The sequence below is a fragment of the Dermacentor albipictus genome, chromosome 10, assembly GCF_038994185.2.
Source record: "Dermacentor albipictus isolate Rhodes 1998 colony chromosome 10, USDA_Dalb.pri_finalv2, whole genome shotgun sequence".
In the NCBI taxonomy this organism is placed as follows: Eukaryota; Metazoa; Arthropoda; class Arachnida; order Ixodida; family Ixodidae; genus Dermacentor; species Dermacentor albipictus.
In genome coordinates, this window is record NC_091830.1 from 96,488,997 (window position 1) to 96,503,327 (window position 14,331).

At 46.9% G+C, this 14,331-nt stretch overlaps 1 protein-coding gene across 1 annotated transcript in view; it reads left to right on the forward strand.

Annotated features, from left to right (window-relative positions):
• LOC135921467 (sulfate transporter-like) overlaps positions 1-14,331 on the forward strand; it is a 108,025-nt gene that overhangs the window by 28,900 nt on the left and 64,794 nt on the right. The window contains exons 6-8 of the mRNA XM_065455828.2: positions 83-238; positions 2,495-2,577; positions 8,568-8,715. Of these exons, the coding sequence (XP_065311900.2) occupies positions 83-238; positions 2,495-2,577; positions 8,568-8,715 (387 nt within the window). The remainder of the gene's footprint in view (positions 1-82; positions 239-2,494; positions 2,578-8,567; positions 8,716-14,331) is intronic.

The following is a 14,331-nucleotide window of genomic DNA, read 5'->3' on the forward strand; positions in this document are numbered from 1 at the left end:
GACAAGTTTTAAACAAGTACTTTTATGCTGGAGACATGACCTGTTTGCCTGCTGCTGGTTATAACGTTAAGTTCTACCGCAGACAGTCTACCACGTGGCAAAGAGTATTCCATACAGCAGCCTCGCCACGGCACTGCTCTCTCTGGCCGCGTTGTTGGTGCTCGTCGTCTCCAAGGGAGTCATCGCTCGCCAGATGAGACGCTTCACAGCGGTTCCCTTGCCGTCGGACTTAATTTTGGTGAGTTAGTGGTTATACATTTATTTTAACGCGATAGCGTTAAGGAGCTCGTGTCGCAGAAAAGCCGGTGTCGTCGGTGTCGGCGTCGGGTGTCGGCGTCGGCGTTTGCGGCGTTGACCGTGAGCGATAAATCACGGCAGGCGCTTCATAAATAAAAAGCAACTTCCAAGATTGGCCCGGTGGGAATCGAACCAGGGTCTCCGGAGTGTGAGACGGAGACGCTACCACTCAGCCACGAGTTCGATGCTTCCAAGCGGTGCAAACGCGCCTCTAGTGAATGCGGTGTTGCCTTCGAAACGAGCCGTGGAAAGTTATACTGTGGTGTATATCGGTAATTATGAACATGTAACGTACAGAAGTCACAATTACACGAGTTGCGAAGTGCGTTTCCGCTGCATTTCTTCTGCGCTTTCCGCACACGCAGAGCCATCTTGCGGCAAACACAGAAGACCCCCCTCCTCTCAATGTACGGCGCTGCCCCGACAGGAGGCGCGCCGCGCGCGCATTGGGACCGCTGCCAGGCGCGTCGCGGGACTCCCTCTCCCCTGATGACGCTTCGCCGTGCTCCCGGTTTAGATAACTATCTCTCTGCCCGTGCCGATCACGACGTTTGGCTGGCGCAGATCGTTTCCCCTCCGAGACACCGAGTTCTTTGGTTCGTTCCGTTCGCTCAGGCGCACGTTTCGTTGCCACGCCGAACGCTGCGTTGCTCGACGCTCACCGCGTGATAGGTGGGCGCTAAGTCCGATGCGGGGCGCATCGTAAGTGATCGCTGTGCCGTAGCGCATTGTCGACCCCTTGGCGGGTCGACGGGAACGCTGTCGCGTCCCACTCTTGAAGGCGAAGCTTAAGCGTCCTCCAATTTTTCCAACGCTCAAACTGGTTGACCGCAATCATTTTAGGTTTGTTCAACTTCACTGTCGCAAAAAAAATATTCTCAGAAATTAGAGGAAGCAAAACAAATTATTTAAAGGAAATATCTGTTGAAACCACGCCCAATAAGGTTAGGAGAGCGGGCAGCTATCATTTTTTACTCTCCGATTCCCAAGGAGCAAGCTGGTTCGCATAGACTACGGACGCCTGTGACCATGGCGCCTATGGCTTATGTAGCCTTGGTACGCCTGGGTTGTCTTGATAACTGACATACTTCAATGTCGCCCGAATGTCTCTTAACAATATATACGGTACCTTAGAGCGCGCACGAGGAACACCAACACTCTACGGACGCATGATCATATCTTTGCTGTCGTTTAAAACTGCCCTCATCTACTTGCGAGGTAGTAGAAATATTCGCTTTATAGAAGACATGAAATCAGGAGTTATAAAGCAGTTTCTAAAGAAAACCTACCAATACAGAATTAAACTGTGAACCTCAACATATGACGTGTGTAGATGATGAGATTATTAACAATCATCTTAAGGACAAGTTAAGAGCGCTAACAACAAAATGCGGGGAAAGAGGTTGGATTTTGCAGGACGACAGGGTTGTCAGGCGCCTGTGTCTCTTCGTTTGAGTTTTGTCGCTGGTTCTCAGTCCACTTCATCACAAAATTTTATAGCTTAAAGGAATAGCTTGCACAACTGAACAGCTCCAATTAAATACTAATGTCATCTTCAAATATTACTGTCTACGTCTGTACATAATTAAATGAAGTGGCCTCATACAAGCTTATGCCTAAAGATTTAAAAAAAAAGCGAGCACGCAACCGGGCATTGTGTGACGAACAGTAAAACTGCTTTACAGGTTTTGTAGTATCTTTAGTGTCATAGATAGAGGAATAGCAAGTCCAATCTTTTTACATTTCTAGATTGACAGCCATACTACGTGTGAACTAATAAGTGCAAGTGGCACATCATTTCGGAGTACAAGCGCTTGAGACAACTAGAATACATGAGTTTGAAATGCAGCAACTCTTACCAGCAACACTACTGCTGTAAAACCTTTTCGAAAAAATATGCTTTTGCGATATTATTGGTAAAAGATTAGAGCGCAAGAAACACGAAAGGCGTGGAAAAAGAAACACACAACATACGCGCTCACTCACAACTGTGGTGTGTGTTTCTTTTACTACGTCTTTAGTGTTTTTAGCGCTCTACGTTTTTATTATGCGTTACCAACTAGCCCACCTATCCACCCTGATATATTATTGAATATCGCTATTATTATTGCATATTGAACGTTTCGATGAAACAATTAGTTTCTTTCTGTATTTTTATGGCTGTTCGTCAAAAGCCCTAACACTACATTTTTTTCAGGTAGCTGTTGCAACGGCGGCATCTCATTTCCTCGAGCTGGAGACTAAACACAATGTGAAAGTGGTTGGACATATAGCCTCAGGGTGAGCTACATGCATTTCGTGCAATACATAGTTGATGAAATACCAATGCTTAGCACGCATAGATAAAGGCTGAATCAGGCAAAGCTTCACGCTGAATGGAGGCAATTTCGAAAACGCGAAATATAGCTGGTGGGCAATGCCGTTCACACAAGACGTAGTTTTCATGCTCTTTGTGATCTATTACAAATGGGAGAAAATACCTTATTGAACCGACACTAAAAAGTCACTAAGCACTATGAAGAGCAACATTGCAAACATATGGTCAATCATTGTGAAGGCGTCCTTATACTCCTCTGAACACTTTCTAACGTTTGGATTTCTTTGGCTGACATTGAGCGGCAACTCAAACAGCCACAAAATTTGAGAGCCACAAATTTGAAAATCTCCTTTACTGTCGACGTTAATGCGTTTAGCAGGCAATGTAGATATGTACTGTAATGCTGAAGACACCTTCATTTCGAAACTGTAGTAGTCATCGGGAGATTTTTGTTGCTTTGCTTATATGCCACACGCTGTCTTCAGGATCAGCCGAATCTGCTATGAAACTCGCGAGCGGGGGTCGGCCATGCCCATGGCGGAATAGAGACGACCATATGACGATGTCGTATTGACGACGATTAAAATAACAAGAACGAATGACGTCGATGATGATAATGATGATGAGAAACTTTATTTATCACTCTTTAAAGGGAAGGGGGCAATGGAATAGAGCGTGGGGGGAGGAACTACTTGAAGTAGAGGAAAGGGCGAAGGTGCCCTGACGACGACGGCGTGAAGACAACGGGATGTCGATTCTGAATCGATGACGTTCGTATAACGATGACGTCGTGGCGACGACAGCATTAGAATAATTGGATGGCGACGCGTTTATGGCAATGATGACGTAACTGGGACTGTGTGCACACGACTCTATGACAAAGATTGCGTGATGACCACACATCAAGACGATGACGGTATGATGAATCAGATTTAGAAACTACAACGAGGATGCTGAAATGGCCACGATGACATAAGCACGACGGTATAGAAACAATAACATAACGACCACTGTGTGACGACGACACAGTGCCGACGTTGGCACAATCGTGATTGCATGGCGAGAGTATGATTAAGATGTAATGCTGAAAAGCGAGAACATCTATGGAACGAGGAAGACCATAGGATGACGACGGCATGATGATAATGGAATAACATTTCTGAACTCATGACGTTCATATGACGAAAGCGTTAGGGCAACTACTTGAGGAGGGTCAATGGTCAATGGACGTAGTACCGTGGCACTGCCTCAGGAAAGTCAAGCGGACCATCTATAGAGCCTTGAAAATGAACAGGAACTGAAGAAATTGCGATAGCTAAACGTTGTATGCCAGGGTGGTAGCCTGGCCTCATTGAGAAAAGCCTGGAAAGAAGAGTTATGTTACATTAACGATATATGTCGCGTGATATGGCTATGTATTCGAGGATAATCAATGAATAAGCTTTCTTATTGTTGATGCGAAAGCGTCAATTGGCCACTTGAACGAAAAAGCTGTTGTGTGTCGTATGGACACCTGGAGAAGTGATACGCGTCAGCTGATGTGTGATTTGAAGGGGCATTGAAGCGACGCCACGTCATTCTTGCTCTCGGAAGCGTGTGTTCCCTGCGCGTTCCTTGTCCACGCAAGCTCTCACCTGCCTTCTAACTCCGTCTTGGTAAGGCCAAATGAAAACGCGCCAAGCCTAGGAATCAGGCCTGTGTACTCTGCTTTATGACGTCATGCTACTGGTCTAGAATTTCTATTGCCAAGCCCGGCGTGACGAAAGCTTTGACGTCAAAATCACCGCGGCTTACTCGGAAGCGTTCCCTATAGATTCTATGGCAGTCGAACACGGTAGCATGACGCCACTGTTAGTAGTGTACCGGCCTTCTGCTATCTAGAAGCCTTGGCCAAGCGTTTGAACACGCTCGCTTGCCCACGCGAAGATAATCACTCGAAAGACCCTTAAGCGGCTTTCAAATGCATAATATTCTTCTCGCGTTAACAACTCATAAGAATTGCTTAGGTGTCCTTGGATTTTTATTTTTGAAGAATTTGAGCAGAAATATATAGCGAGGCTATCGTTACATACCTGAAGGAAGATCTTGAGGCTATTGTACATGTGGTGCGGCATGGGTCCACAGCTGTCAAGGCTAAGAATACGTTGTGATTTATCACATATGCGCACTGTCGCACCCACAACTTGGAGTGACAAGATCAAAAAGTGCCTTATTACACCATATCGATGTATAAGTCCCCACTATTCATCTGTAGAGGACGAGAAACAGCCGTTCAAGCAAAGGAATGCGTCTTTCGAGACATGATTATTTGAAGAAAAAGCAGTGCTACATATACCCGCACTAGAACATGTACGATTGACAGGCGTTAACCTCCAACTAAATTCTATTTGAGGAAACAGGGTTTATATAGATTAAAACGCAGACGAATAATACCACGGTGACGTCAAGACCTCTCTACCACATGCTTATTTACATACCGGTGCATTTTGTCATTGCCACATTGGCGAATCTTAGTCTATGGTTTTATAGGAGCCTAGGTTAGGTCCGCTACAACAATGTGTGAATCAGCGAGCGAAAGAGCTGAGAACTGTTCGGGCCAATGGCCGGAACCGAAGAAGCAATTTTTTAAATTCTTCTGCCATTTTCATCTAATCTCACAGTCCACATCACGAGGCACGAAACATACACGCCGGAGCGCGCCGTATAGAAAAGATGACCGAGGAAGATGACGATGGCTGCTTCAGGGCAGCCTCCCTTTTAGAAGGAAGGCAGTGGTGGGGCGGTGCCCAATAAACCGTCTTTGATGCCAGGCGATTGGGTACATCCATCGTTTCAGCGATGAAAGCGGATGATGATGGCAAAGTCCCTAGGTAGACTAGTTTGACTCTGTCTATCGCCACGACTTCATGTTCATTGATGTCGTTGGTAACAGTTTTTTTGTCCGCTTGAGTACCTTGAAAAATTAAAAGGCAAATGTAAGCGTAAGAGATAGTTGGATGCCTTCAAGCAGTAGGAAAATGTAGCTCGCTGTAGGCATCTCTCTGCTGAGGAAACATTACCTAAGGACGCAAGCGGCCAAAAAAGAACTGGAAATGCTAAACATAGCTGCATATGACGTGTCAACAGTAGCTAGTGTGGAAAATTCACCGGACATCCGCGATGTTGCACCGTAGACCAGCTGCGCAACCATGCAGCCACAGTCTTTCTTGAAAGAGGTGGGCACGTACGCCATGTACGACGGGAGGAACGTCTTCAGCCCTAAAATAGCGAGACTGGCGGGCCATCAAGGCCGCTTTAAGTTGTCGGTAAAGACCTTTAACCATTCCATTTGGCGACGGGTGATAATCGGTAGTATGGATATGGCGGACGCCAAGCAGGTATGTGAGTTCGCGGAAGAGATCACATTCGAGCTGTCAGCCGCGATCGGTCGTAGTAACGCTGGGGCATCCGAAGCTCGATCTCTGGCTACTGACAAACGCGGAAGTCACTGTAAATGCTGTTATGTCAGTGAGAGGAGATGGCTCAGGCCAATGGGTATAACGGTTTACAAAAGTGAGTACGTAGCGAGCACATCGGCATGGTGGCGGAGTGCCAACGATGTTGATATGAATGTGATTGAACTGGGCGTCGGGTGGACGACAGGACAGAATTGGCGAGTTCCTGTTTTGTGCAATCTTGGAGCGTTAACAGTGGAGGCATTGGCGAGCCCAGCGGCGGATGTCAGAATTCTGGGTCACACAAAGAGTCACTCACCCACACAAAGCGGGAAGTAACTAGACGCTACGTGGCAAGAATTCCCGAATGACTTCCGCCGTGTAGCTTGTCGAATGCCTAATGGCGTAGTAGAAATTGAACGAATGGGATTGTTCGACCCCTTGACTCGTCACAAGTGATAGTGCCTGAAGAAAATGGAAAGTGCATGTCGGACAGCGCTAATGAAGTAGCAGAGGACCGCAGGTCACTGAGCTCGACGTCCTAACGCTGCGTCACGGCAATTTCTTCGAAGTGTGGCCGCGCATTTTGTGTCGAAACGGGAGAAGCTATGTGCGGCTGCGTTGACTGAGGCTTCAATGCATCGTATATCCATGACAAACTGTCAGATGAAATAGAGGTGCCGTATTTTTCAGTTGCATAAGGGTTGTGATTCTTAGAAAAAGCGAACCTCAAGGTGTTGTGATCCGTGGGGCCGTAAAAGCTTGTTCCTTGCAGCAGGTGTCAGAAATGTCGGACACCAAATATACCACAAGCAGCTCGCAACCAAACGTCCTGTAGCGTGCTTCTGTAGGCTTCAGCTTCTGGGATTGGATTCGATTGGAGTGAACTTTATTTACGCCTGCAGTTGGGCGCTCGCGCGCCCCGACGAGGGCCTGCGTCATCTAAGAAGTCGCCGTTACTCGTCGTGGGTCTCCGCTCGCAGTTGCCGGCTCGCTGGGTCCCTGCCTTTCGAGCGCCTTGAAGACCTGCTGGACGGCCCAGTGCTGTTCGTCTCGGTCGTAGCTCTTCGCGGCTGCCTCGAGCCGTGGTGGGAGCGCCCTTGATTTTGCATCTTCTGAATTTTTAACGCAGTCGCACAATATATGCGTGTAGTCTGCGGTCTCCCTCCGGCAGACTCTGAACTTATCGGTCGGATATGTCTCGGGGTACATGCGATTCATCAGTCTCGGACTCGGTAGCGATCCGGTCTGGAGCTATCTGAGTACTACCGCCTCCGCTCGACTTAGCCTCGGGTGCGGGGGTGGGAGAGTCCTGCAAGCCAGGCGGGAGAGCGAGCTTCTGGGAGAAAAAGCCTAGTGGACACCAGGAGTTGCGCTGGAAATGTCGAAAAACGCGGCCACTAGACGCAGCCATCATAAGACTTACTGGTGCAACATGCAGGGGATACACCAGGGGGGTGCCCTCTCCCAATGCGTTTTTGGCAGCTTGAAGGTCTCTTCCTCGTTATACGTCCAGGACAGTGGAGCGGACGGAGCTTTAGTGGTTTTGAAAAGCTCGGTCAGTGGTAGAACAATCGTACAATGTTGGGAAGAAAATGGGGCTGGAAGTTGAACAGCTCAAGGAACTCAGGCGGCCGCCAAAGAACTCAACGTCATGGACGTCAAAGACACAATTTGAGGGGTTGATAAGCAAGTCGTATTCCTGAAACTGAGAAAATAGCAGGCGCAAGTGGTTGCTATGCCGCTCAGGGAAAATATTAGCCACCAGGTGGTAATCGACGTATGCAAAGATGAAGGGGATTCCACGGGTTACCTCGTTGATCAAGCTCTGGAACATCGGAGAGGCGTTTCTCATCCCGAAGGGCATGCGGACGTACTCGAATAGCCCTAATTGCGTCGTAATTGCAGATTTTGGGATGTCCGTTGGGTCGACAGGGATTTGATGGTAGGCCTTCACTAAATCTGGCTAGCTGAACTTTATTGTTCCAGCTAGGTTGGCTGCGAAGTCATGAATGTGAGGGAATGGATAGCGCTCAGGGACGGAGCGCGCGTTGAGCGCAATGTAGTCGCCGCACAGGCACCAAAGCATGACCCAGTCTGGGTCCCGCTTTGCTACCATGCGGAGAGCTGAAGACCGACAGCTCGATGAAGCACGGATGATGCCCAGCTGCAGCATGAGGCACGCGACGCAAGCGTCGGAGCGCACGCTGTCTAAAACGCGGCCGAGGGAGATGAAGATGGTTGCTAGCTTCCTAATTTCTATTAAATAGATGACTCTGTTTATTGAGGCTGCAGTTCAGCAATTTCAGCATATGCTTTAACATATCTCATGGGAATTTCGGTTAATCGATCAGATTCTTGAATTGGTCAAGACAGCGGAATCATTTTTACCTGTAATGTGTGTCGCTTGAATTATTCTACCTGAAGGCGCATAATTAATCTGCCTTCCAAAGGTAATATTTTAAATTATTTACGATGTAACTGAGAACGGCGCTTAAGTACGGAATGATGTGTTCCAGGTTTCCTAAGCCAACAGCGCCAACTTTCAACCGCTGGACATGGCTGCTACCCGACGCAGTGGCAATCGCCGTCGTACAGTTTGTGTCCGCATTCTCTATAGCCGAACTGTTCGGCCGAAAGCAACGCCTCAAGGCGGATGCAAGCCAGGTACGTGCCTCACCATTCACTGTGAGAAGCGTAAGGTGCCTATCTGCTATGAGAACGTCTATTATAACCAGTAGTCTACTGTAAGAGATATGAACGCGGTATCAAGATAAGGCGTGATAAGATAACTAATGATTGAACCCGCTCCTTGCCAACTTCGTTTTCTGGAAACGACTAAAATTGTCACTTTGTTGAATGAATGGTTCATTCTGAACAGCTTCGATTATTGAAAGATTATCAGTTAAGTTGATGCTTTCTTATGCCTATTAACGTCAACATTCTTTTCATGTTTCGGAGTCAGAAATAGGTAGTGCCCGCAAAAGAGTCTGTATGAAGCCTGAAATTCCTTAGCGCATATGTCAAATGTTCTTTGGTTGCCTGCCTCGCCTTATCGCTGGCGCGGCGGAGGAATTTCATTTCTGAGACACCAGCGACAAAGCAGCGCTTCCGTCGATCCGCGTCTACACGAGTTTCCCAGTCAACGAATCATTCCACAGATCAATAGCAACATTCTTTGGCAAGCTCGCCTGCACCGTCACGCGAATAGTATAATGTGTTGTATCAGCACAAAAAGGCGTAATCTGCAAAGATATGACGTTTAATCGTTATGATATTGTAAATGTAGATGGCGGGATGCTTTTAAGTGATACGGAAGAATATAAAGCAAAAAAAGAAAAGAGAGAGAATCCCTATTAGATACATGCGTTCCATAGACAATGCAAGGGGAAGCTTCTGGTATCGGTGGCCGAATTTAAATTTGGGGGTTGGTCAACATGAAATTTTAGGTTGGGTCAACACAAAATTTAGGGTTGGGTAAAGTGGAAATTTCTGGGTTTACCAACTTGAAATTTGTGTGTGGATGGGCCAACATGAAATTTGGACATGGGCCGTATTTGGCCCATTATCATTAGGTTAGCGTTCATTGAAATTAAGTCATATAGCAGTAATTCATTCCGTCAAAGTTGCTTGCAAGCAGGATAAAAAAATATGTTAAGCTGCGATGTACGGAGTTGTAGTGACAATTATTGATTTCCTGTTTAAAATTGATCCTAATTCCTCCCCACAGTTAGGTGTGCCCTTTCTTCAGTAGTCAGTATGCATGTGGTATGTAATTATTCTGAAATAAGTGTTCCTGATAGAAATACGTGCGTCTGCGCCTTTCTATTCGATATGCGGTTCTTACTGTTCGTATTCGAAAAGAATATCGATATTAACGCACCTCTAATATTTATATGTGTGTAAAGGAAACCTTGAATCCATTGATGTCACGTGCTTGAAGGGAAAGAAGCACCAACTGGGCACTCAGTCCTCCCATTTTGCGGCTATATATATATATATACACAGTGAAGTAGACGCGCGTATGAAGCGGATTATTGACGTTTCGGCCGGGGTCCGGCCTTCATCAGAATCTGATGAAGGCCGGACCCCGGCCGAAACGTCCCTAATCTGCTTCATACGCGCGTCTACTTCACTGTGAATACTTACCCGGACCCAGTACTGCTTTTTTCCTGGTATATATATATATATATATATATATATATATATATATATATATATATATATCTATATATATACGAGAAAAAAAGCAGTACTGGGTCCGGGTAAATATATATATATATATATATATATATATATTCTGGATCAAGCTACAGATTCGGTATTCCGCTTTAGCTCAGAAAGAGGACCTTAGTGTTGAAGATATGAACGACAATCTTGTGGGCACTATTAAGGAGTGTGCAATAGAAGTTGGTGGTTACTCCGTGAGGCAGGATGCCAGTGCGCAATCGCAGGAGACGAAAGATTTGATCAAGAAACGCCAATGTATGAAAGCCTCTAACCCTACAGCTAGAATAGAACTGACAGAACTCAAGTTAATAAACAAGTGTAAGACAGCTGACATAAGGAAGTATAATATGGATAGAATTGAACATGCTCTCAGAAAAGGAGGAAGCCTAAAAACAGTGAAGAAGAAACTAGGAATTGGCAAGAATCAGATGTATGCGCTAAGAGACAAAGCCGGCAATATCATTACTAATATGGATGAGATATTTCAAGTGGCTGAGGAGATCTATAGAGACTGATACACTACCAGTGGCACCCACGACGATAATGAAAGACAGCATAGTCTAGAGGAATTTGAAATCCCACAAGTAACGCCGGAAGAAGTAAAGAAAGCATTGGGAGCTATGCAAAGGGGGAAGGCAGCTGGGGAGGATCAGGTAGCAGCAGATTTGTTGAAGGATGGTGGGCAGATTGTTCTAGAAAAATTGGGCACCCTCTATACGCAATGCCTCATGACTTCGAGCGTACCGGAATCTTGGAAGAACGCTAACATGATCCTCATCCATAAGAAAGGGGACGCCAAGCACTTGAAAAACTATAGACGGATCAGCTCACTGTCCATTGCCTACAAAGTATATACTAAGGTAATCGCAAATAGAATCAGCAACACCTTAGACTTCTGTCAACCAAAGGACCAGGCTGGATTCCGTAAAGGCTACTCAACAATAGGCCGTATTCACACTATCGATCAGGTAATAGAGAAATGTGCAGAATATAACCAACCCTTATGTGTAGCTTTCATTGATTAGGAGAAAGCGTTTGGTTCACTCCAAACCTAACCAGTCATGGAGGCATTGCGGAATCAGGGTGTAGACGAGCCGCATGTAAAAATACTCAAAGATATCTATAGCGGCTCCACAACCACCGTAGTTCTCCGTAAAGAAAGCAACAAAATCCCAATTAAGAAAGGCGTCAGGCAGGGAGATACGATATCTCCAATTCTATTCACATCGTGTTTACAGGAGGTATTCAGGGACCTGGATTGGGAAGAATTGGGGATAAAAGGTAATGGAGAATACCTTAGTAACTTGCGATTCGCTGATGATATTGCCTTGCTTAGTAACTCAGGGGACCAACTGCAATGCATGCTCACTGACCTGGAGAGGCAAAGCAGAAGAGTGGGTCGAAAAATAATCTGCAGGAAACTAAAGTAATGTCTAACAGTCTCGCAAGAGAACAGCAATTTACAATAGGCAGTGAGGCACTGGAAGTCGTAAGGGAATACATTTACTTAGGGCAGGTAGTGACGGCAGATCCGGATCATGACACGGAAATAATCAGAAGAATAAGAATGGGCTGGGATGCGTTTGGCAGGCATTCTCAGATCAAGAACAGCAGGTTGCCATTAGGCCTCAAGAGAAAAGTGTATAACAGCTGTGTCTTACCAGTACTCACGTAGGGGCAGAAACCTGGTGGCTTATGAAAAGGGTTCTACTTAAATTGAGGACGACGCAGCGAGCTATGGAAAGACGAATGATGGGTGTAACGTTAAGGGATAAGAATAGAGCAGGTTAGGCGGTGAGCGAACGCGAGTTAATGACATCTTAGTTGAAATCAAGAAAAAGAAATGGGCATGGGCAAGGCATGTAATGAGGAGGAAAGATAACCGATGGTCATTAAGGGTTACGAGGAGGAGGTGGAGGAGGAACTTTATTACGGCAGAAACTGTTGCGCGCTTTGTTCCTGGGTAGTTCCCTATGACAGGGCTCCACTGGCGATCGCGGCTCGCCGGGCCTGGTCGAGGGTCGCCAGTTGGCTTCCCAGGTCCAGTTCGGAGAGTCTCGCCTCCCAAGACCACGTAGTGAGTGTGTGTGTTGTGACTCGTGGTGAAATTGAGTCGCCCGGACGGTCGGTACATTCGTGTGTTCTGTGCGCGAGTGTTGCTGTGTGCTTGCTACACCAGGGACATGTCCGGGACGTATAACTGTCTGCGTAGATTGTGTGTAGACGAGACAAGTGTGGGTATGTGTTAGTTTGCAGGCGGCGCCAGTCCCTAGCCTGGAGTTTATTGAGAGCTTTGTGTGGAGGAGCGTATTGCGTTCTTCCGAGACGTCGGTCCTGTAGTATTTGTTGACCTGTCGTTAATAACTCGTCGGTCGCTCGTCGTTCTGTCGGGGGCTGAAGAACGGTGTGGTCTGCCGCTCGGCTAGTGAGACCTCGAGCTGCGCAGTCCGCCTCTTCGTTTCCCCGCAGGCCTTTGTGCCCGGGGCGCCAGACGATACCGTGGGTCCATTCTAGTGAGCGACCCAGAATTCGAATGGCTTGTATAGGGAGCGTTCCATTCATGTATAAACGACACGCCGCTTGCGAGTCCGTAAGGACGCGGGCGGACCTTCCCTTGCTCTCGGCGTCGCGAAGTGCGAGAGCGATCGCTGCTGCTTCTGCTGCTGCGCTGCATGTGGCGCGGATGGAGGCTGAGGCTACCAGGTTCCCCTGATTGACAACGGCGAGTGTGCATTTGGGCCCGCAACGTGGCGACTACGGATACGGGCTAGTGTCCGTGTAGTATGTATCTGGGTCTCTGAAGCAGCGTTTGTGCAACATGCGGCCACGCGCTGCTCTTCTCTCTTGATTGTGGGTGGGTTGCATGTTCTTGGGGATAGGGTCTACTACAATGTTCTCTCTAATGTGGTTAATCAAGAGTTCTGTTTCTTCTTTGCAGTACTGAGGTGTCAGCGGGTACCCTAGCCGTTGAAGAAGGTGTCTTCCCTGTTGAGTCTTGTTGAGGCGCTCCCTCGGCGCTATGAGCGTGGCACTTGCTAGCTCCTCAAAGGTGTTGCTTACACCTAGCGCTTGCAATTTCTTTGTGCTTGTGCTTGACGGTAGCTGTAAAGCCGTTTTGTACGCCATTCTTATGAGAGTGTCCATGCGCTCTGTCTCGCTTTTGCGCTTGACTTGATACGGGAGTGCGTACGTGACACGGCTGATGACGAGGGCTTGTACCAGTCTTAAGACATATTGCATTGGCAAAATGAACTGATTGCACACCTTACTTTTCAATAATAATGGTAAGCTTCCAGTTAGGAGCTGGAAATGTCTCCCGTATGCGATCCAACCTATTTTTAATCTTCTGTAAATTTTCTTCTCATGATCAGGGTTCCCTCTGATTAATTGACCTAGGTAAACGTACTCCTTCACAGTCTCTAGTGGCCGACTGGCCATCCTGATCTCTTGTTCCTTTGACCGGCTATTTATCATTATCTTCATCTTCTGCATAATAATATTCAACCCCACTCTTACACTCTCTCTGTTAAGGTCTCCGATCATTTGTTGTAACTCGTCTGCATTGTTGTTGCATAGAACAATGTCATCGGCAAACCGAAGGTTGCTCAGACATTTGCCGTCGATCTTTACTTCTAAGCCTTCCCAGTTTAATAGCTTGAATTCTTCTAAGCACGCAGAAAATAGCTTCGGAGAAATTGTGCCTCCCTGTCTTACCCCTTTCTCTATAGGTATCTCCCTGCTTTTCTTGTGTAGAATTAAGGCAGCTGTAGAAACTCGTAGATCTTCTAACGCGAAAGACGAGTCAGTAAGACGAGAAACTATTTACAGATTATATATACAACAACGGTTGCAGCGCTGACCGGTTAGATTCACAGCGCGAGCCCAGTTCGTTCTTCCTTCTCTTTTCTGGAGTGATGGCGCCTACGCGCCTCGTTCAAACAAACAGATACCTCACGCATGTAGCAATATTTTCGAAGCTTTTTACGTAAGCGTTCTGTACTCCTTGATTACGTAGTGCCTCTACGATTGCTGGTATCTCTACTGAATCAAATG